Genomic DNA, 23,781 nt, shown 5'->3' with positions numbered 1-23,781 from the left:
CCCTCAATTTACTGCCTTCCATGTGCTTGGCCAGCAGTCTCTTAAATGCCTCTAATGTCTCTGACTCTTACCACTGCTGGTGGTGCATTCTACACACAGAGAGGTGGTGGGTATGAAGAACCTACCTCTGACATCTCCCCTATACCTTCCTCCAATCACTTTAAAATTATGCCTGTATTAGTCAGAGCACTGAGTATAGGAGTTGGAGGTCATGGTATGGCTGGTTAGGCCTCTTTTGGAAGAATGTGTATAGTTCTGGTCTCCCTCCTATAGGAAGGATATTGTGAAACTTGAAACATTTTAGAAAACATTAGCAAGGATGTTGCTCGAGTTAGAGAGTGTTTGAGGTATCGGGAGAAGCTAAATATGCTGGGACTCTTTTCCCTGGAGGTTCAGAGGCTGCGGGGTGACCTTATAGAGGTTTATAAATCCATGAAGGGGATGGATAGGGTGAATAGACAAGATCTTTTCTCTGGGATGGGGGTAGGAGTCCAAAACTAGAGGATATAGGTTTAGGATGACAGGGTAAAGATTTAAAAAGGGTCCTAAAAAGGGCAACGTTTTCATGCAGAGGGTTGTGTGTGTGTATGTATGGAATGAGCTGCCAGAGGAAGTGGTGGAGGCTGGGACAATTACAACAACACTTAAAAGACATCTGGCTGGCTATATGAATAGGAATGGTTTAGGGGACATGGACCAAATGCTGGGAAATGGGGATAGATTAATTCATGATATCTGGTCAGCATGGGCCGAAGATCTGTTTCCGTACTCTCTTTATGACTGACTTCACAGTATATTAAAAGACTTTTGAGATGCAATCACTTACAGACAGACAATATGGCAGTCATTTCTCATTCATTTAGGGCTCACAACCAATATTGAAATAAGTGGCTAGGTTGTTGGTTGAGGAATAAATATTCACCACAAGAAGAGAATTTTTACCTTTCTACTTTGAATTGTGCAGTCTGAAGATTTGTATCATGTGAATCAGGAAACAGGGTTTCATTCAAACGATGACAGGCTGGATTTTTGCAGAGTCATGGAGACTCCACAGACCTACAAAACAGTGAACAGAGTTCCAAAATTCTGGCCCTGGTGACTTCAATTTTTACTGGCACTGGCTACATATATTCCAAAGAGAATGCTTTAAGGGAGTTTGTATCTCAGCCAACTAATCTATAAATGAGGTTTGGCTGAGAACCGAGGTTCTTATAAAAGTTGCAACTTATTGAAGCATGGAAGTTAAAAAAAAAAAGCTTAACTGGTGACTTCAATTTCTTAGTTCTTTTTATCAATGGGTCAACAACTATTTACAGTACACAAGTTAAAAATGTGAGGTGCTTATCGTTTGTCATTAAAAGGTCTGGCTGATTGCTGATAGTACAATCCATAAAAGTGTCAGTGGTGGAAATGTTTTGTGCAGTTCCACATATGCAATCAATCAAGGAAATGTCATGAGTTAGTATGCAGAGTATGAGAGACCATCAGACGGACGCATGCACAATTGACATTTTAGGACAGCATTAGAGTGAGGCAGTTGAAGAAGGGGTTTCAATGAAACTCAGCTATATCATGCAGATGGTGGCGCACGTATGGAACAAGTTGGCTAGAAATTGAGGTGGTTACAATTACATTTGAAAGGCACCTGGATGGGTATATGAATAAGAGGGATGTGGGCCATGCTGGCAATAGAACTAGGTCAGATTTGGTTGGCACAGACGAGTTGGACTGAAAAGGTCTGTTTCTGTGCTGTATGACTATAACTAATTATTAGGTAGGTCTCAAAACAAAAATGGAAAAACCTCAATAGAAAGTCTGAATATATTTCCAATATGTTGTTTTACTAACACACTCTTGTGGGTGCCATTTCCTCCTGGCAGCATAGGGAGAATCTGACAAAAGGAGCAGTGCTCCGAAAACTTGCAATTTCAAATAAACCTGTTGGGACTAAAACCTGGCATCGTGTTACTTCTGACTTTGTCCACCCCAGTTCACCACTGGCACTTCCACATCTTAATTGATAGGATCCCTCTCATTATATTAAGAATCTTTATTACTCTGTTCAGCATCGAAATAATGACATAACTGCTAGCAAGTTTATTGCTGGTTGGAAACTAATGAAAAACCTTTTGTGCACTCATTGGTACGTTCAGAATTTCAAATGCACAAAAAATTTGATTTAGATTGCTGGTTATAACAAATATTAGTAAGTATTCTTAAGGCACTTTTTTGCATCATATCAAATTAAACTAATCAACATTAAGTCTAAATATACAAGTATACAAACAGTAGCTTCTTCCTGCAAGATCAATGTTTGCTTCGGCCCAACTGATTTGAAATATAGTGGATAGGTAGACATAATTGTGATAAATACGATAATGGCAGCTTATTTTGCCGATCCAACACTAAAAAATGCAACTGCAGTGATCTACTTTAAAAAGCATGGCAGAACAATGGAAGTTACAGATAGCCAAGATATTCTCAGAAAAGGTGCTAAAATGTGCATTAATTGTGCCTGTTGTTAAACAAGTGGCCTCTCTATTAACAGACTTACTACATTTCATATTTATGTAGAGATGGAAAAGATCATGCCCAACTAAACTGTTCCTATGTTACACCCAGACTTAAAATTGATTGCCGAGAGGCACAGTAACCATAGAGTCATTGAGTCATACAGCACAGAAACAGACCCTTTGGTCCAACTCATCTGTGCCGACATGACATCCCAATCAGACCTAGTCATATTTGCCAACATTTGGCCCATCTCCCTCTAAACCCTACACAAAAGTGAGAACTGCATATGCTGGAGATTAGAGTAGAGAATGTGGTGCTGGAAAAGGCAGCATCTGAGAAGCAGGAGAATCAACGTTTCAAACATCAATTCTCCGGTCCTTCTAAATCCTTCCCTATTCATATACTCATCCAAATGGTTTTCAAATGTTGTATTGTACCTGCTTCCATCGCCTCCTCTGGTGTTCTACCTCACCACCGTATGGTGAAAAAGTTACCCCTCAGGTCCTTTTTAATCTTTTCCTTCTCACCTTAAATCTGCGTCCTCTAGTTTTGGACTTTCCCACCTTAGGAAAAAAATCTTGACTATTCTCCCAACCATGCTAGCATGATTTTATAAACCTCTAAAGGTCACCCTCAGCTCCAGGGAAAATAGCCCCTGTGTATACAGCTTCTCCCCATAACTCAAACCCTCCAGTCCTGGCAATATCCTTCAATCTTTTCAGCACCCTCTCAAGTTTACCAACATCCTTCTTATAAAAAGGACAACCAGAAATGCACACAGTAGTCTAAAAGCAGTCTCAATGTCCTGTACAGCTGCACCATGACATCTCAATTTCTATCTGCAATATTCTGACCAATGAAGGCAAGCATGCTAAACGCCTTCTTCACCATCGTGTCTATTGCAGCTCCAATTTCAAGGAATTATACACCTGCACCTCAAGTCTTTGCCTGGCAACACTCTCCAGGACCTTACCATTAAGTGTAAAAGTCCTGCCCTGGTTTGTCTTATCAAAATGCAACACCTCACATCTATCTAAATTCAAATTCATCTGCCACTCCTCACCTCACTGGCACATTGTACTCAATCTTCAATGCCCACTATATCACCTATTTTGGTGTCATTTATAACTTACTATTGTTATAGTAAGACCAAACCCCCTCAAAATATTCAGAAGATAGCTCGGACCCTAACTGTTTCTTATTTTAAAAAGGTAAATGTAAGGTGTTGTGTTCTAGATGCAACTTGATTGTCTTAAATCCAGTGGTTTGACCAAAAACACACTTGATACATCCACTATGGTTAAAATACAAAAAAAAAACGGAATTAGGATGACTTTATTCTATTGGAAAGCTTAACAGAATAATACTAAATTAACTGTTCAATATAGTAACATGCCATAAACACAACCTTGGCAAAAGGCAAATTCAGGAAACAGATTGTCTCACATGCAATTCCCATAGCCCAAGAAGAAACAAAATCAAGAGAAAATTCTGACAGGACATAGCAGCCAGGAAAGATTTTCTGCAACCTACAATGCTGCTGAGACCCCAGCAAAAACTATGAACTGCTGAAAGCTAAAATTAAAAATCCCAGTTCAGTGAGAGCTTGACCACATCTATATAGGCTGCTTCTATTGTTCCAACTTTTAAAAAAATTCCAAGGCTTCACAAGCTGTCTATTCTAGTAGACCACTGGACACTTAATACCTTTCATCAAAACAAAAGGTCAGAGCAAAGTAACCTCCTAAAGCCATGCTTTCTTCACACCAATTATGCCTCCTGCATTCAGATCCAAATGATTTACATAAATTGAAGGCAGTTCCTTGTGGCACACCACTGGTCACAGGCCTCCAGTTCAAAAAGCAATCCTCTATCCCCTTTGTCTCCTACCTCTAAGCCAATTTTTATTCAATTGACTAGCTCCCCTTGGTCCCATGTCATACGATCTAACTATATACTAACCAGTTTATCATGGAGAACCTTGTTAATTGCTTTGCTGAAGTCCAGATACACGCTGTTTAGCGCTCTGCCTTCAATCATAGAGTCATAAAGTCATAGAGATCTACAGCACGAAAACAGAGCCTTTGGTCCAACCCGTCCATGCTGACCAGATATCCCAACCCAATCTAGTCCCACCTGCCAGCACCCGGCCCATATCCCTCCAAACACTTCCTATTCATATACCCATCCAAATGCCTGTTAAATGTTACAATTGTACCAGCCTCCAGCACTTCCTCTGGCAGATCGTTCCATACACGTACCACCCTCTGCGTGAAAATGTTGCCCCTTAGGTCTCTTTTATATCTTTCCCCTCTCACCCTAAACCTATGCCCTCTAGTCCTGGATTCCCTGACCCCAGGGAAAAGACTTTGCCTATTTATCATATCCATACCCCTCAATTTTGTAAATCTCTATAAGGTCACCCCTCAGCCTCCGACACTCCAGGGAAAACAGCCCCAGCCTGTTCAGCCTCTACCTATAGCTCAAATCTTCCAACCCTGGCAACATCCTTGTAAATCTTTTCTGAACCCTTTCAAGTTTCACATAGGAAGGAGACCAGAAGTCCTCGCAATATTCCAACAGTGGCCTAACCAATGTCACCTCTTCAGAAAATTCAAGTTACTGAGACACTATCTCCCATGCACTATGCCTAATCAGTCGCTGCCTTTCCAAAAAGGGATGTAAATCTGTCCCTCAATCCCTTCCAACATTACCCACCACTGACTTAAGGCTCACTGGCTTTTCCTTCCAGCCTCTCATATAAAATGCCCCATTATAAACCTCCAGTCTTCCAACACCTCAACCATGTTTGTATCAACAATCATTTCAGGAAAGTTTCCAGCAACCTTTTCCCTAGCTTCTCAAGTAGTTCTAGGGTCCTGGGGATTTGTCTACCTTTATGCATTTTAAAACCTCCAGTACTCCTTCTGTAATATGAACCTTTTTCAAGACATCATTTACTTCCTCAAGTTTTCATGACCTTATCCACAGTAAATACTGATGTGAAATAAACCAAACTACACAAAATTAATTATGCTTTACATATCACAGCATGCTCTAACAACAAACTGCGCATGTTCAAATATTAAAATATTTTTCAAATGCCTTGTCAAAGCGATACTACGTTTCCCGTATATTGGTTTGGAAACCTAGTTTTAGCTATTGTCAAGTATGTTTCAGTGGAATTTATTAAAGCATGATCATTAAAAGTTGCAGAGTTTTGATTATTGGTGTGAAAACTAAACTAAAATTAAGCATGATTTGCAAAATACAAGCTAATATTTGCAACCATCATGTAGCTGCAACACTCTGTATAACAAAAATCAGTCAACTCATTTCAATCATATGCTGCTGAGAAATTCAGTTCCAAATTCTCCCACCATGTAAAGTTTGAACCCTTATGCTTTCTTTTTATCAACAGATCTTCCATACCTGTCCTGCCACCTTTAATAACTTATGTATATATCCACACAGGACACTCTGCTCCAGCACACCCTTTAGAATAGTATCCCACCTCCATGCTCTTTGCACCAAAGTGCATCACCACACACACCTCTCTGCACTGAATATCATCCAATTTCATCATCAATATTATGCCATCTTTCAGGTGGACAACACTTTCAAACATTCAGAATCTCTCACCTGCCACAAAGCCAAATGAAGAACAACAACCAAGCAGTATTGGTTCTTTTAAGTGTAAAAGGTGTTAGAAGTTGAGTACCAGCATTTCAAAAGCTTTCGACTAAATCATAGCAGCATTCACCTCCCAATGTGACAACATTAAAATCAAGAAAAGTTGCAAGGACAGACTTAGTAAAAGAATTAATCAGTTTAATGTCAATGGTGGATAAAGTTTAGAGACAACAGTACGGATAAAACAGACTTTGAGAGAGTCTAATTAACTCAAATCTGTAAAAAGGCAGATTATATTCTAACATAATTGAATACTTTGAAGAAAAGGATGACAAAGTATTAGATAGGAGACAGGGTAACAAAATTGAAGCTTATGTAATAGAGAGGTCTACATTGCCTTAAAAAAGATAGAAAAAGAATAGAACAGAGAGGTGTCGTAAATGGTCATTTGTTTAGATGGAAGATGCTAGTCAGTGATGTTAGTGAAGGGTCAGTGCTACAACAGTTCCTTAGTTGATTAGTATTAATGATTTGAATTGTGCAATACAGGTTAAAACTTCAAAATTCAATGCTACTGAACTTGAGGTATGTAACAGAATGCACAGACAAGGTAGCAGATGGAATTCAATTCAGCTGTTCTGATGAAAAAAAACCCATTCACCCGAAACATTACCTCTGTTTCACTCCAGATGTTGCCTGACCTGCTGAATACCATCAATAAGTGAACAATCAAGAGGAATAAAACTAGAAATTACCTCATCATCGTCATCATAAAAAGTTACTCCTTTAGACTGGTTTTGTGAACCTCTTCTACTGAAAGATCCTGATCCACTTGAATTCCTTTTTAAATGAAAAAAAGATCACAAATCAACAACTGGAATAATTATCTGTTTGAAATTCAAAAAGGGCTGTTTCATGAAAAACACATACATTTCTATAGAGGTGGTCTTGTGATGTAGTGGATAGCACCAATTCCTTCACTTCAGTTTTGCTAACCCTCCTTGATACCACACTTGGTCAAATGCTGCCTTGACCTTAAGGGCAGTCACTCTCACCTCTTGAGAATTCAGCTCTTTTGATCATATGTCAGCGCAGTCAAACAACCTTTAATGGTTCAACCTTAACCTGAGCACAGGACTGGTCTTCATCCTGTGTTTGTTCACAGGGTGCTTCCAATGCCCTTCCCACAGTATCTCAAACTCTTCTGTATTCTAGTTTAACTCCTGGAAGGTTCCAATTATGTGAAACACAATGATATCAGAACATCTCAGGTAATGATGGCATCCTGGGTTCTCCTGCCCTAGTGTCATACACGAGACAAACATGGCATTTCAAAACTGCTACTGCACTAATGTGCTACGATGACCTGAAGACAGTTTGGAGAAAGAAGATCTGTTAAAAATAAAGGAGTGGCGGGGGTGGAGAACCTGACTACTGAAAACTTGAGGCGGCAATGAAAATATGTAGATTGCTGCTGTATAACAGTGCCGGATGTAATTTACACAGCTTCATCTGTGCACTCTCTCCCTTAGCTGACAGGCAGATTTTGAAGATTTAAAACTGGAGAAAAAACGTGTAAAGAAAATTGCTTCACTCCAATGCTGCATGTTGCCTGACCACAATTCAGTGAAGAAACATGACTTTGAAAACCCAACTACTATACCTGAGTAAACCCAATTTAAAAAGAAACGCTGAAAATAAAAACTATTGACTCATTTACTAGTTTGGTTGGCATTTAATATTCAATTCTCTTGTAGAACAAATACTTTTCAATAAATGCATTTAAAAATCATTTAATTAGTATCTGTACATGGAAGAAACTTATTTTGAAGACCTGCTTAAATAGTCACAAACGGAGGGGGGGGGGGGAAGACTACCCTCAGCATACTCATTCTTAGAGTCTGGAGCCCTGATTATTTTTTATAGGCAAGGCCAGCCACAGGCAAAATGATCAGATTTACAGCATCTAAAGGTTTTCTCTTTACTTCTGATGTTTCACATATTCACTAGGGGTTGGTTAATTCAGTTGGTGACCTCAACAGCGTGGATTCAATTTCTGTTCCAGCTGAGGTTGCCATGAAGATCCCACCTTCTTGATGTCATCTCCTCACCTAAGCCACCACTGTTCATCTTTAATGAGAGTGCAGCCTTATGGTGCTCTGGGACAAATAGCAACTTCACCTTTCTTTATTTCACATATACCGAAACTAGAATTAAGCAGCACATTTAGATTAGATTAGATTACTAACAGTGTGGAAACAGGCCCTTCGGCCCAACAAGTCCACACTGACCCGCCGAAGCGCACCCACGCAGACCCATTCCCCTACATTTACCCCTGCACTTAACACTATGGGCAATTTAGCATGGCCAATTCACCTGATGTTTTTGGAAGCCTGCAAATTACTTTCATTAATCGGATTCAATTAATATTTGTCAACAAAAGAGGTACTGTACATTCTTAAAAATGGAAATCAGCAAATTCCAGATGTCTTCAAGTCTCCAGCTGTTATTCATTCCCAAACTAATAGCTCTGTTACCATCACATTCTACTATATGAGAATGAAGTATGCATACCCCTGATTTTGTTTTGAGAAACTGGATAGACTACATTCTTCCATATCTGAATCTTCACTAATTATGACCTGTAAAATAAAATTTAACAAAGAGTTAGAAAGTTTCTTCAGGGTTTTCAAAACTTTGAGATATAAAACAGGAACTGCTGAAAATACATAGTAAAACAGCCAAATCTGTAGAGTGAACACATTCATAGGTGGAATATAACGCCTCACTCCAGAACATGCCTGGGAATTGGAGAGAAGGCTAATTGGACGTGAAGTGATCGATGGAGCCATGTAGATTCCTAACTTGAAGCAGATGAAGTCATAAATTGTGCCATCATGAATATTTTGGGGCCTGGCATACATGAAAAAGGCAAATGCTTCCCTAAAACATACTTAAAGGGCCATAAAATCTACCTTCATGTGACTGGAATACTACACTTTATTTTCAATCAGATTTAATTTTGACTTCAAATTCCACTATCTGCCGTGGTGGGATTTAAACTAATTTTCCAGTGGGTCTCTGGATTACTGGACGAGCAACAATGCTATCGTGCTAATTACTTACTTCCTAATGTTAGACTCGAACACCCCTTGACCCTAATGCTACACCTTGGTCTTGATTCCCATGGTCATGGTAAATTGGATTAGCATAGATAAAATGATCATTTACAAAATAAGTTGTAGACTATTTAACATTTTACCTCCTCAGGACTTTGATGCGAAGCCTGTGCTGTGCGTCGACTAGATCCTTTAAAAGCTAACAAGAAAAATTGTTTGGTTACTGGTAATCAACATTGAGGAAAATATTGTGTTATATAATAGAAAATTATGGCAAGCCACAAGTAAAATGGCAGCTTCAAAACCTACAACTTCTACAAACATTCAATTCATTTCAAGTGTTAGTCATGTTCCATGGATTTGCCCACAGTGGTCTAGGACTGCAGTATGGTTTCTGGTGCTTAACCAGTTTATTGTTTATATGTCATAGCAAATTTTGCTGAAGTAATATCAATGATTGATAAAAGCTAAAATACAACTTCATCTTAATACCATCTACTTGCTACTTTAAATTGCTTGCATCAAAAACGGTTGTACTAAGATAATTTACTCAATTTGAAGTCAATTACAATGAATTATTAGATCATTTAAACTATGAATACAAAGTTCAACTATGACTAAAAGACTGTAAAGTTTGCATTTTTCTTATTTCCTGTGGCAGGCTGCTAGTTCATGTTGAAGTTGCACTATCAAAATCTAAACTCAGATACACAATCATAAGTATCAAAACACTCCAAATACCCACATCTATTCATCCATTGCCAAAAAACATGGCCTGAAATAACATGTAATAGCTTAACCAATATAACATTAATGGTTCAAATCCACAATTTTCAGAACATGACTCAGTTATGGCTTGGTATGGACAGCACTGTGGCTTAGTGGTTAGCACTGCTGACTCACAGCACTAGGGACCCAGGTTCAACTCCATGGGTGTTCTGGTTTCCACCTCCACTGCCCAAAGATGTGCAGGTTAGGTGAATTGGCCATGCTAAATTGCCCATAGTGTTTAGGGGTGTGTATGTTAGGTGCATTTGTCAGGGGAAAATGTAGCAGAATAAAAAGGTATGCAAAATGGGTGGTAATCTCCAGACTACTTCCACGGTCACGTGTAAGTGAGGGTATAAACAGGAGGATATAGCAGATGAATGCATAGCTAAAGGATTGGTGCAGGTGACCTATTCAAGAGGGGCAGGTTACACCTGAACTGGAGGAGACCAATACCTTGATGGCCAGGTTTGCTAGTGCTACAAGGGAGGGTTTAAACTAGTTTGGCAATTGGGTGGGATCAACAGCAGGGATGCAAGTGCAAGGCTCAAAAGGGGATACAATAATTAGAAACTTTAAGTTGAAGAGACAGGTCAGGTTGGAACACGACAGGAAGCTAGGAATGCCTATTGGATTAAATTGCACCTATTTCAATGCAAGAGGGCCGACAGGTAAGGCTGATGAACTGTGTGAATAGGTACGTTGGATTGGGATATGATAGCCATTACAAAAACCTGGCTAAGGGAGGGGTAGCTTAATGTGCCAGGGTACAGGTGCTTAAGGCAGGACAGAGGTGGAGGAAAGAGGGGAGGGGGAACAGTTACCTTTTGATTAAATGTCACAGCAGTTGTCAGAGATGAAATAACTAAAGGACCATCCAGTGAGGTTTTGTGGGTGGAGCTAAGAAATAAAGGGGATGGTGATGTTGTGGTTTGACTATAGGCCCCCATATAGTTAACAGGAATTAGAGGAACAAATATGCAGGGATATTGGGGAGACTTGCAGGAGCAATAGGGTTGCCATAGTAGAGGATGTTAATTTTCCTAACAGACCAGGACTGCCATATCCATTTATATGCATGAAGGCTTGGATAGGGTGGGATTTGTTAAGTGCATTTAGAGAAGTTTCCTCAAGCAGTATATCCTACTTGAGAAGAGGCAAAACTCTACCTACTCTTGGGAAATAGGCCAGGACAGGTAACTGAGGTTGAAAGTGGGGAGCACTTTGGTTCCAGTGACCATAGTTCTATTAATTTTAAGATACTTATTGAGAGGGACAAAACTGGCCCACAGGTTCAAAGTCAAAACTGGGGCAAGGTGAATTTTGATGGAATTAGACAGCAACTTGCAGGGATTGATTGGAGTAGTTTATTTGCAGGCAAAGGGGCCCCTGGCAAGTGAGAGGCATTTAAAAAGTGAGATATCGAGAGTTCAAGGTCTATGGGTTCCTGTGAGGGTGAAGGGTAAGGCTCACAGGAACAAGGAATTTTGGATGTCAAGAGATATTGCTGCTTTGACCAGAAAAAAAAAGGAGGCATGGCTCAGCTACAGGTAGCTAGAGTCAAGGGAATCCCTTGTATATAGGGGATACAGGAGTTTACTGAAGGAGGAAAAATCTGGGAGGCATGAGATAATCTTCTCAGCCCAGGCTAAGGTGAATCCAAAGAGGTTATTTAAGTATATTAAAAGGAAAAAGAATAGCTAGACAGAACAGGACCCCTCAAGGGCCAAAGTGGACATTTGTGCATAGAACCACAGGAAATGGGCAAGGTCCTCAATGAATATTTCACCTGTTTACCCTGGAGAAAAACCATGAAGATTTGGGAAAGTTAGTGAAGATACCTTAGGGACAGTTCATATCGCAGTAGAAGTGGTATTGGGTGTATTAGATTTATGAAGGTGGATAAATCTCTTGGACCCGGCCAGACCAGATGTAAGTAAGGAAGCTAGAGAAGAAGTTGCTGAACCCAGACTGATCATTATTAGCCATGGGCGAGGTCCTGCAAGACCGGAAGGTAGCAAGTGTTGTGCTCTTATTCAAGAAGGGCTGCAAAGCAAAACCAGGGAACTATAGACCAGTAAGCCTAACATCTGTGGTAGGTAAGTTACTCAAGATGATCCTGAGAGATAAGATACATGAATTTGGAAAGACAGAGTTGGATTAGGAGCAAATCAGCATGGCTTTGCTTGGGAGCCCATGCCTCACAAATTTGTTACAGTTCTTTGATTAAGTGACCAGGAAGGTTGACGAGGGTAGGATAGTAGATGTAGTCTATCAAATGCCTTGCTGAAAACCATATAAGGTTCCACATAGTAGGGTGCTCTGGAAGTTTAATCTAGGGGGAGCTAGCAAAATTGACTGGATGGTAGGAAAAAGTGAGGACTGCAGATGCTAGGGATCAGAGCTTAAAAATGTGTTGCTGGAAAAGCGCAGCAGGTCAGGCAGCATCAAAGGAGAAGGAGAATCAACGTTTCGGGCATAAGCCCTTCTTAAGCTGGAAGGAAGCAGAGGATAATATCGTGGAAGGATGATTGTTGGACTGGAGTGCCTCAGGTGTCAGTACTGCGCACATTACTGCTTGTTATTTACAATGATTTAGAGGAGAAATGTACAAGGCATGATTAGTAAGTTTGCAGATGACACTAAAACAGGTGGTATTGTGGATAGTGAGGAAGGTGATCAGAAATTGCTTGATTAGCTGGGGAAGTGGGCCGAGAAATGGCAAGTGGAGTTTAATAGATAATTTTCAGGTCTTGCATTTTGGAAAGAAAGATCGATCAGGACAGGAGTTTTCATGGCAAATGGCAGAGCCTTAAAAGAAAATAAAAAGGAAGAAGGACTGACCTCGGAGTTCAAGTGTAGGATTCTCTGAAAGAGGAGTCACAGGTAGACAGGACAGTGAAGACAGCATTTGGCACACTGGCCTTCAGGTCAGGACACCGAGCATAGAAGTTGGAAAGTTACACTGCAGTTGTACAGGACGCTGGTGAGACTGCATTTGGAGTATTGTGATCAGTTTTTGTCACTTTGCTACAGGAAATATGTTATTAAAGTGGAAACAGTGTAGAAGAAACTCAAGTATGTTGCTAGGACTTAACTGTCTGAGTTATAAGGTGAGATTGGACAAGCTTTTTCTTTAGAGTGTAGGAGAATCAGGGGTGGGGGGAAAGGGGGGACTTATAGAAGAGTATAAGATCATAAGAGGCATGGATAGGTACTTTTCTCCCCCCCCAGGGTTGAGGAACCAAGGACAAGTGGGCATTAGTTTAAAGGTTAGGAGGGAAAAAAAAAGGAAATCTGACAGGCAGAAATTGGTGCTCGTATGGAATTAGCTGTCAGTGGAAATGGTTTAGGCAGGTACATTTAAAAAGCATTTGGACAAATACATAGGTTTTGAAGGATATGGGCCAAGTGCAGAGGAACAGGGTGACTGCGAATGGACATGATCAGCATGGACCACTTTGGGCCAAAGGGCCTGTCTGTGATGTTGGACTCTGACTAAATTTTGACATTTGCTCCAGTCCAAAAGGTAAGCCATAGATAGAACCCAGAGAACAGGAAATGTGCAACATTTGACTTCAAGTCTACAACAATTCATGCAACTACTATATTTAGTAGCGTATCTAATAAAGTAACACAGATACTGTAATGCTCAGCAGGACATTAAAGTAGTATTTAAAGCAGATTGTTAATGTAACCTTTACAAAAGTTAACTGCAGTGGAAAATAAAAGAAATGCTGAATTTTGTAAGGAACATCTTAACAGCATGGTGTTATATTCTGAATAAAGGATAATATTCAAACTATATTCAGTGGCTTGCAGACATAGGTTGACCTACCATCCATGATTAACTTATTCTTTACAGGGGTAACGACTGGAGCTTTGTAAGTCCTGCTGGAGAACTTACATTCGTTGCTAGTTTCTCTTCCGCTATTCCCTAATGAATAAAAGGAGATTATTCAATATCTCCACAATGTATAGCATTGAAATATATTAAAACAAAAATGCAATTTTTGCAGTTATTTTCCATCAAGTCAGAAATGTCTCCTTGAACATTTTGAAAAACAGACATTTTAGTTCGGAAGAGAAGCTGTTAAACAATTAAAATGTGTTTACAAGCATTAAGAATCTTTAAGTTTGGAAAAAAAGTTAATTTTCATATCAGATCAGTTAGTCATTTATGTTTGCATATTTCTTTTGCAGTTTTTCTAATATGAACCATTTCAGATCCCTATAAAAATGAACAAGGGTGTGCTTTGGAAACAAATCACAGAGTTTCCTTGACTAAATGTCACTTAAAATGGATGTGAAGCAAATATAAAACATAGCAAATCATGTGTAAATTTTTTAAAGTATTCATTCATGGGACATGGGACAATGCTGGTTACTCCAACATTTATGGCATAGGGCAGTTAAGAGTCAACCACATTGCTGTGGGTTTAGAGTCACATGTAGGCCAGACCAGGTAAGGTTGACAGTTGCCCCTCTCTAAAAAGAACATTAGTGAAGATTTTTCCGACATTCAATGGTTTTGTGTTCATCATACTCTTAATTCCAGATTATTATTGCATTCAAATTCCATCATCTGCCATGGTGGGATTAAAACCAAGAACATTACCTGGGTCTCTGCAATAATAGTCCAGTGATTATAGCCCATTGGACATCATCTCCCCACAAAACTGAAATACCTCTGAGAATGGGGATTAATTTATAGTCTGAGTATAAAAATGTGAACCACCAGTGTAAGTGGGCAAAAGAAAAAAATGTCCTTGTGAAGATTTGTGAATGTGAACCTTGCTGAGACACAAACCTGTCTTTTGGATGTGTCTTATGTTAAAGCTCCTACTTAAGTATAGTTTGGAGTTATTTCTTCATTAGGTAGCTCTTGATCTTATTCAAGATGTTACATCCCTTACTAACAAATTGCTATTTTTGTATAAACCAGCAGGGTGCGCATCCCATAAAGTAATCTATAAATTCACTTTATCCTTATCCATCCAACCATTGACAAGAACTTACACAAACACGAGCAGGAAAATCGACATTTGAAAATTACTATAGGTTCTATAATATTTTTAGTCTATTATCTTGAATCTTGTCTTCTCATGTCCATTGGTTTTCATTAAAATGGTTTTTTGAAAGTTTCCACTCCACTGTTCGGATGCTTGTCAGATTGAAGTTCATAGTTGGTATGGCATAGTTTGTATTGATGTGTTTGCCACTGACTGGTGAATTATTAGGGATTCATTATTCTGGCATCATGATCTGAGTGGTATTTTGCCACAAAGCAGATATTTTCCACCCATAAGAAATTGATTCAAACCAGTTGTTGCTCTGAAATGGGCCATTTAAGTGATAGAGCTGAAAATGTGTTGCTGGAAAAGTGCAGCAGGTCAGGCAGCATCCAAGGAGCAAGAGAACCGACGTTTCGGGCATGAGCCCTTCTTCAGGGATGGCTCATGCCCATTTAAGTGATAGTAGAGGTAGCTCGAGGCTTGCGCAACCCCGTATTATAGAAAAATCGTTTGAAATGTTGGTGATGTAATCATTTACAGCCAACACATTTTAAAAATTCACAGACTTCAGAAACAGTGTCCCCAATTTGTCAATTGAGTTACAGAGAATTCACATTAACAAAATGTGTTATAGCAGAATTACCTGTATACCTATTCCACTTCTATTGGCAATGTAACCATTCTGACAATTTTGGAGTTCATTTTGATACATGCTTCTCAAGATCAGGTCAGTGGCTGACCCCTTTAAGGATGATTTCTTCTATTCTTGCATCAGTATTCACGAACCAAATTCTCTTGCTACACTACATTTGATAAATTCATACCATTTGCTGAATTAAGTTTTAAACCAACTTCAAAATTTCATTTTGCTGGGACCCACTTGTTAATTGCTCATCATTCATAACTTTAGAGAAGTTTTTTTTTAAACTTGATTTGTAGTATTTATCAAATTATGATCAAACAAGGAGGCATCTATAGGAACTTTCCTCCATTACTTTTAAGAAGCACGAGAAGAAAGAAAACAATAACCCAGTTATATGATTAAAGCCTATCAATTGCCATTTATTATCTGTTGAAATTAACTGTACCTTTTGCAAAATTACTTTTACAGTGAGGGTACCCTTAATACAGTTCACAAAATTGACTAAACTGATTCAAAGAGAAGCATGTTTGGGTGTCAGGCAGTTAAGCAGTTATAGAGTGGTGCTGGAAAAGCACAGGTCAGACAGCATCCAAGGAGCAGGGAAAAAAAAAATGGACGTTTCGGGCAAAAGTCCTTCATCAGGAATTAAGGCACAGGCTTCATTTCTGATGAAGGACTTTTGCCCGAAATGTCCATTTTTCCTGCTCCTCTGATGCTGCCTGACCACCTGTGCTTTTCCAGCACCACTCTAATCTAGATTCTGGTTTCCAGCATCTGCAGTCCTCACTTTTGCCCAGTTAAACAGTTATGTTAGCCCCGTACCACAAATGAAAATAATGACAACTCACTATGTGGTAACTAGACTATTATAAATCTGTTAAATATATTACTTTAAGGACTTGTAGTTTTAAAAAAAGGGGCATAAAGCAGTTATATAAAGATTAGCAATGATACCTGGAACAAAAGCTGGTTTATAATTGGAAAAGCTTTTGTTGCTACAAAGTCGATCCAAAATTTCCAAAAAGCCTTTAACAAGGTATCTTTCATCACATTACTCCATAACCTAGGTTTTTGTGGTATCAATAGAAATGAGAGAGACACTTGCTTAGTGCAAAGTTAAAAATATCATCACCAGGTTTTAGTCCAGCAGGTTTATTTGGAAGCACTAGCTTTCAGAGCACTGCTCCTTCATCAGGTGATTGAGAATAAAGACTAAGAATTTATAGCAAAGGTTTACAGTGTGATTAACTGAAATTATATATTGAAAAAGACCTGGATTGTTTAGAATGACCATGTTGGTTTCAGTTCTTTCATCGGAAATCAGAAAACACCTCTGTTTAAAAGTTACATTCTCCAGTGTACTTTAACAATTGGTGTCATGTCGGCTCAGCTAAAGGTATTGAAGGTGTTAACTCCCGGAGATGCTCTATCTGTGCCACAATGGTCAGACTGTTTTAAAAAAAACGATTTACATTGTGGCACAGACAGCCTCTCAGGGAGAGAACACCTTCAATACCTTCATTGGAGCTGACATGACACTGGAGAATTAACTTTTAAAAAAAGTTTTGCAATTTACATATTAAACTGAAACCAAAATGGTCATTCTAAAAGATGAGACTTAAACAATCCAGGTCTTTTTCAATATATAATTTCAGTTACATCACACTGCAAACCTTTGCTATAAATTCTATGTCTTACAATAGTGTACTCCACAACCACCTGAAGGAGCAGTGCTATGAAAGCTAGTGCTTCCAAATAAAACTGGACTATAACCTAGTGTTGTGATTTCTTTTCTTAAAAAAACTTGAACACCCCAGTCTAACACTGGTGTCTCCAAATCACAACTGGATTAGTACTGGGCTTTAATTCCGCAGCCAAGGCTTTATAGTTAATAGATATAGCTCAACTGGAGACATTAGTAGTGGTGTGCCCTAGGCATTGGGCCAAAGTCCACTACTACTCTTAGTGCTTTTCATTAAACATCTCAGCTTTATGGAGATTACGGTTAGCAATCTGAAGATGACAAAATTTGTGCAAGGATTAAGACAAAAGACAAGTAAAATCAAATTAATAAATATTTGGATGTGCTTGGGAATGGACTACAGTCAGGTCAACAAGACATGAAAGAGATCATAGTTGTTTTAAAGGCAATGCTTCTTGATTAGTTTTAAAAGAGACTATGTCTATGTCTAGATTAGAGTGGCGCTGGAAAAAGCACAGCAGGTCAGGCAGCATCCAAGGAACAGTAACAAAACAAAAATATTTCAGGCAAAAGGCCTTCATCAGGAATTCCTGATGAAGGGGTTATGCCTGAAGTGTTGACTCTCCTGCTCTTCAGCTACTGCCTTACCTGCTGTGCTTTCAGCACCACTCTTTGAATCTGCTCCCCAGCATCTGCAGTCTTCACTTTCTCCTAGTATACTGGCTGTGGACAGCCAGCTCAGTCAGTCCCCTGAACTGAGGAGAGATTCTAAATCTCCTGGTTACATTGGTCAGCCAGGACTCTGGGGTACTAAACCCAGGCCAATCAAGGACCTCAGTCAACAAGGTCCATTTGGTTCCAATCATTACATCCCTTCCTCACTAAGTCCAGGGATGAACACTGGTCTTTATCATAACCTTTCCAGCCAGGTTTTTGCCCCAGGTCTGTTTCCTCTGATTTGGAGAGCACGTATCAGACCATTGCCCACCTCTTGCAGCCATAATGTCTCAGGAGAGTTTCCTCCTTTTCTGGCAGGAGAAAGTGAGGACTGCAGATGCTGGAGATCAGAGCTTAAAAATGTGTTGCTGGAAAAGCGCAGCAGGTCAGGCAACATCCAAGTAGCAGAAGAATCGACGTTTCGGGCATGTCATTTGTCATTTCCTCAATACTAGTCGGAGGGGGAGAACCAGTGAGCTTAAAAATGTGTTGCTGGAAAAGCGCAGCAGGTCAGGCAACATCCAAGGAGCAGAAGAATCGACGTTTCAGGCATGTCATTTGTCATTTCCTCAATACTAGTCGGAGGGGGAGAACCAGTGATTTGACAGGCCTTCGGGCTGTTCAGAGGAGCCAGGCACGTTTTGCTCCTGCCCAGTTTGTGAGGTTTCAACTTTCAGGTGATCCAGGTGTTTGTTCAGAACTAATCACCTATTCGAACTTTGTAAAGTCAGGTCTATGACTTACATCAACCTCACCTCGCATCCATACAGGACCATTCCCATGGTTCTGGCACCAAACTTCTTCCCCTGAAATAAATTGTCTCTCACTTAGAGGCAGCATATGGCCAATATTGGCATCCCTGCCGCTATTTCAACACCCCTCCCCCGGCCAGGAATATTAGGTTTAATCTGGTGCGGAGTCATCTCCCCATCAGCAACTCTGCTGGAGCTATCCCTGTTGTGCGTGGGGTGATCCTAGAAAAAGAAACGAACAGGAGCCAGGAAAGTTTAGTATCCATTTACGCTTTAGGCTGTTTCATTCAGCTTGCTTCAACATTTGGATGGATGGAAGGAAGGTAGGGAGCTGAATGCCATTGGAATTTAGGAAACATTCAGATTATATGCGATTATATGCTGGTAAGTGAACAATGTCCATGACCAATACTTCAGAGTCCCTGTATCATAAATAACGCTCGCAGCTTCTCAATGGTCATCCATGTTTGCTGACCAAATGTTATGCATATCCAACCATTTTGAATGGGCATCCACAACGACCAGGAACATTGAGCACATGAAAGGATCAGCACAGTCAACATGCAGAGTTGAGGGTTGACATGGCCATTCGCACAAATGTGAGGGCATAGCTAGTGGCAATTCTACGTTACTGGCACTAGGAACTGCCCCACCAATGCAGCTTTGTCAGCATCTAAACCTGGCCACCAGACAGCTTCTTGCTAGCATCATCTTTGAGACCCCTGGATGTCTCTGGTGGAGTTCAGCCACTATTGGACAGCGATTTTTACTCGGGACAATCACCCTTGCTCCTTATAGCAACAGGCCATCCTCAACAGTGATCTGGTCTTGCCGGAAATGTTTCAATGCATGTTGCGATTGCTCTTTTGTTTGCCCCATTACCACTAGCTGTTCTACTTTCACTAGTAGAGAATCACTTTGTCAGTGATGACCAAAAGGGTGTCCACAAAGTATAAAACCAAAATGGACGCTTCCAGGGGAAATCACCACTGGTGGAGTATCTGCTAGTGGGAGACCACTCAGGGCATCTGCACTAGCCACTTGACTTTCTGGACAGCATTCTAGCTTGTACTTGGACATACTGAGAATAAGGGCTCAACTCTGAATTCTATGTGGAAACTATGGGCAGCATAGCCTTGCATTCTTCTGTAGCCCTAGCTGGGGTTTGTGATCTGTCACTATGGCAAATTCTCATCCGTTAAAAAAAAAAAAGAGGTACTGCTGGAACTACCTCACAAAGATGACCAAACCTTCCTGCTCCAATTGGCTGATGCCGAATGGGAAGAAAGTGAAGTCTGCAGATGCTGGAGATCAGAGCTGAAAATGTGTTGCTGGAAAAGCGCAGCAGGTCAGGCAGCATCCAGGGGACAGGAGAATCGACGTTTCGGGCATAAGCCCTTCTTCAGGAATGGATTCCTGAAGAAGGACTTATGCCCGAAATGTCGATTCTCCTGTTCCCTGGATGCTGCCTGACCTGCTGCGCTTTTCCAGCAACACATTTTCAGCTCTGATGCCGAATGGATCTATGTCCAAAGTCCAGGAAGTATACACTATTGGGTGTTCCTGTTGGGCTAGTGAGTGTCATATGTGGGGGCAATGCATGTCAGCACTTCCTATTATTTCTGATCATAATGCTCCAACATGTTGGATGACAATAGCTTTGTTTCCCCACTTCCCATAAAGGCTACTTCTTCCCTATGAAGGAATTTCCAAGGCTGCCCTGTTCGACCAGCAGGTGTAAGAGTACCAAGATGGAGGGCAACTTGTGAATGAATTTTCTGTAATGCTTCACTAAGCCAAGAAAAGACCTAAGCTCTAGTTACAGATGAGAGCTGGGCTCCTTTGTTCACCCTTACTTTCTCTTCCAAGAGGTGTAACCTAGTTTTGTCAGCTCTGTAACCCAAGTAGATCAGTTGCGGTGCCTGGAACACATTTTTCCCCAATCTAAGGCACATGCCCATCTGGGAGAAACATTTAAGCATATGTCCAAGTTCTCTAATGTTCTTTACTGGTTTTCCCTGTTATTAGTACATCTAGATAAATGGCAACCTGGAATAGCTCCGATAAAAAATGTTCTCCATGGTCTGCTGGAAAAAATAATGTGCAGGCTGGTGATACTCCAAATATCAGTCTGGTATAATACCTTATTGGTATTACTTGTAGCAAACTTCTGAAACTCCTTAGCTTGTTGCAATTGCAGGCAGGTGTGGCTCATTTCCAGTTTCAGAAAGGACAGCACCCCCCACCAACTTTGTGTACAAGTCCTCTACATAAGGGATTGGGTGTTAATCCATCTGTGAGCAGCTGTTTACTGTTTGCTTAAAATCCCCAAAAAGATGGGCTGGACCATCAGGTTTCACAAATCAGTATGACTGATGCTGCTCATTCTACAAACAGCAATGTTTTGATGATTTCTTCACTTTCCAGTTTCCCGATTTCCGCCACTACTAAGGCAAAAGGCACTAAGTGGGCCTTTTAAAAATCTTGGAATGGCTTCCTGGTCAACATGTAAAGTGGCTTTGCCAGTTTCATAGTACACAGGCCTTCCTAAAAACACTCCTGGAATTTTCACTACAACTTCACTAAGGCAACCATGTTCTAAACGAAGTGTCGAGACAATCTAGGTGAATCTTTCTCAACCAATTCCATCCTAGCCTTGTACTACCAGCAGTGGTAACCACACCAACTGCTTCTCATAGGAGATGAAAACTGAAGTTGCAACCTTACACTGGGGAACCACTGCAGATTATATTCTCAGTCTGGCAGAGGTCTTGCACCAACTTAAGGGTTGGAGACCTGAGCAAAATCTTGTTAAAGAAATCTTCTGCAAGCACAGATACAGCTACACTGGTATTGACCTTCATGGGAACAGGGTGACCAGTGAACCAAACATGAATTTTAAATCTGTTTTGATTTGGGCATTGTTAAGCAATTTAATTAATCCAACCACATATAGGGGGATTTTCCATGGTGTGCACTCACCCAAGTATGATGAATGAGTTCTCTTACTCAATTCAGTCCTTGCAGTACCTCTTTGAGGAAGGGCTTTTGCCCGAAACGTCGATTTTGCTGCTCGTTGGATGCTGCCTGAATTGCTGTGCTCTTCCAGCACCACTGATCCAGTACCTCTTTGCTGTCAAGTCTACATACCGGCAGCAACTACTTTGCCTGCCAGATTCTCGAATTTTTTAGCCATTTGGCGGAGGCTCAGCTTTGTTGTGGGGTTCTGCTGTAGGCTGGCCTAGGAACCTTCAGTTCAGGATGTTCCCTGCCTGAGCCTCTGCAATTGCCTACACAAGTGGTATTCCCTAACTCAGTCAGACAGATGAGAGTGTCCACTTCCATTGGGATGCCTTGTAGTTCCACACTCTATTTGCCACTTTTATAATGAAACCGCCAGTTGCACTGCTCAAAACAGGACTTCAGCTAGTGGGCTCTTCTGCATGGTTACATCATTAATTCCACATACCTAGTGTTCTCAGTGCATCTCATTCAGGCTTGACCCAAAATTATATTCCTGTCAGTCATAAGCACATCAAAAATCCTGATACGCATTTCCGCACCCCCCCACCCACCACAAATCCTTTATCAGCTAAATAAAAGCCAATAGCATCTCAGAATGGAGATTTGGGGTCATAATATTTCTTAACCAACTTCATCAATTCTTGGTAGGTTTTAGTGTCAGGTGCCTCTAGGAAAGTAAAGCTCTTTATAATCAAAAGTGCTGCAGGTCTGCAAGCAGTCAGAAGGATTATTTGCTGCTTTTCGTCTGCCACAATGTCATTTGTCCAGAAAAATAAATCGCATTCTTTTCAAATACTGGGTCCAGTCTTCGACAGAAGGATTAACTGTGTCAAACTTCCTAAACAAAGGCACGATGTCAGAAATGCTTGCAACCCGATGTTTTCAGTGCTCTTTTCTCTCATCACCACTAAAAATAAACGGCACAGAGACTAGTATCCTGTCACCAAGTCACCATTTATTTACTTCTGCACTGTACACTGATGGGGCCAGCAACCTCAGAGTTAGTCTCCTGACCTGAGGAGATTCTAAACCTCCTGTTTATTTCTATTTTATGAAATGGCACAAACAGTAACAATAAACAATAAGCAGTAGTTCACAAAAAAAAAGGCTATTTACAGGATAAAGGGACAGCAAGGCAAAACCCCAAACCCCACTGTGCAACAGGGAAATGAGGATGCACCTCAAATCCCAACTTATATTAAGGAAAGAGTAACAAACTAAGACCCCTCGGAATCCTAGTAGCACACAAACCCACCAACACTCTCAAACAAAAACTAAAACTTAAAAGACCCAGTACAATCCATGGACAAAACCAACGTCGTCTACAAAATTCCATGCAAGGACTGCCACAAACACTACGTAGGGCAAACAGGAAGAAAGTTAGCCACCAGTATACATGAACACCAGTTAGTCACAAAAAGACATGACCCTCTCTCCCTTGTAGCCCTACACACGGAGGAAAAAACACCCACAATTTCGACTGGGACAGGCTAAGTAAAGACATGCCAGAGAATTCCTAGAGGCCTGGCACTCCAACCACAACGCCATAAACAAACACAGATCTAGATGCCATCTATCGACCCCTCAGAAAACAAAACAGGAAATGACATCACCACAAACCCCAGGAACCCCATCCAGGACAAACATATAAATAGAAAGGGAGGAGACAATAGCTTCGCTTCACTTGGAGGTCGCCACTGATGATGTTACCTAGCCCAGTAATGAAACATCTGGATATCAAACCTACACCCTAAAGTAACAAACTCGTACAAGACAGTCCAATCAAACAAATAAAAGTGCATAGAACAGACCCCTGGCAACCCAGCAAACCACCAATCCCATTTTTCATGAAACCGTACAAAGTACAAAAACAGTTGACAACAAACAAAAGCAG

At 40.5% G+C, this 23,781-nt stretch overlaps 1 protein-coding gene across 4 annotated transcripts in view; it reads right to left on the bottom strand.

Moving 5' to 3' along the window:
* The window catches only part of mre11a (MRE11 homolog A, double strand break repair nuclease), a 110,218-nt gene that overhangs the window by 3,993 nt on the left and 82,444 nt on the right, over positions 1–23,781 (bottom strand). For all 4 annotated transcript variants that reach the window (XM_043691494.1, XM_043691496.1, XM_043691495.1 and 1 more), the window contains 4 exons: positions 13,873–13,971; positions 9,410–9,465; positions 8,722–8,789; positions 6,903–6,987 (listed from right to left, as the gene is read on the bottom strand). In XM_043691494.1, coding sequence (XP_043547429.1) covers positions 6,903–6,987; positions 8,722–8,789; positions 9,410–9,465; positions 13,873–13,971 — 308 coding nt within the window. The remainder of the gene's footprint in view (positions 1–6,902; positions 6,988–8,721; positions 8,790–9,409; positions 9,466–13,872; positions 13,972–23,781) is intronic.

Source organism: Chiloscyllium plagiosum, chromosome 6, assembly GCF_004010195.1.
Source record: "Chiloscyllium plagiosum isolate BGI_BamShark_2017 chromosome 6, ASM401019v2, whole genome shotgun sequence".
Lineage (NCBI taxonomy): Eukaryota > Metazoa > Chordata > Chondrichthyes > Orectolobiformes > Hemiscylliidae > Chiloscyllium > Chiloscyllium plagiosum.
The sequence above is the reverse complement of the archived record's forward strand: the minus strand, read 5'-3'. Positions and strand labels throughout refer to the sequence as shown.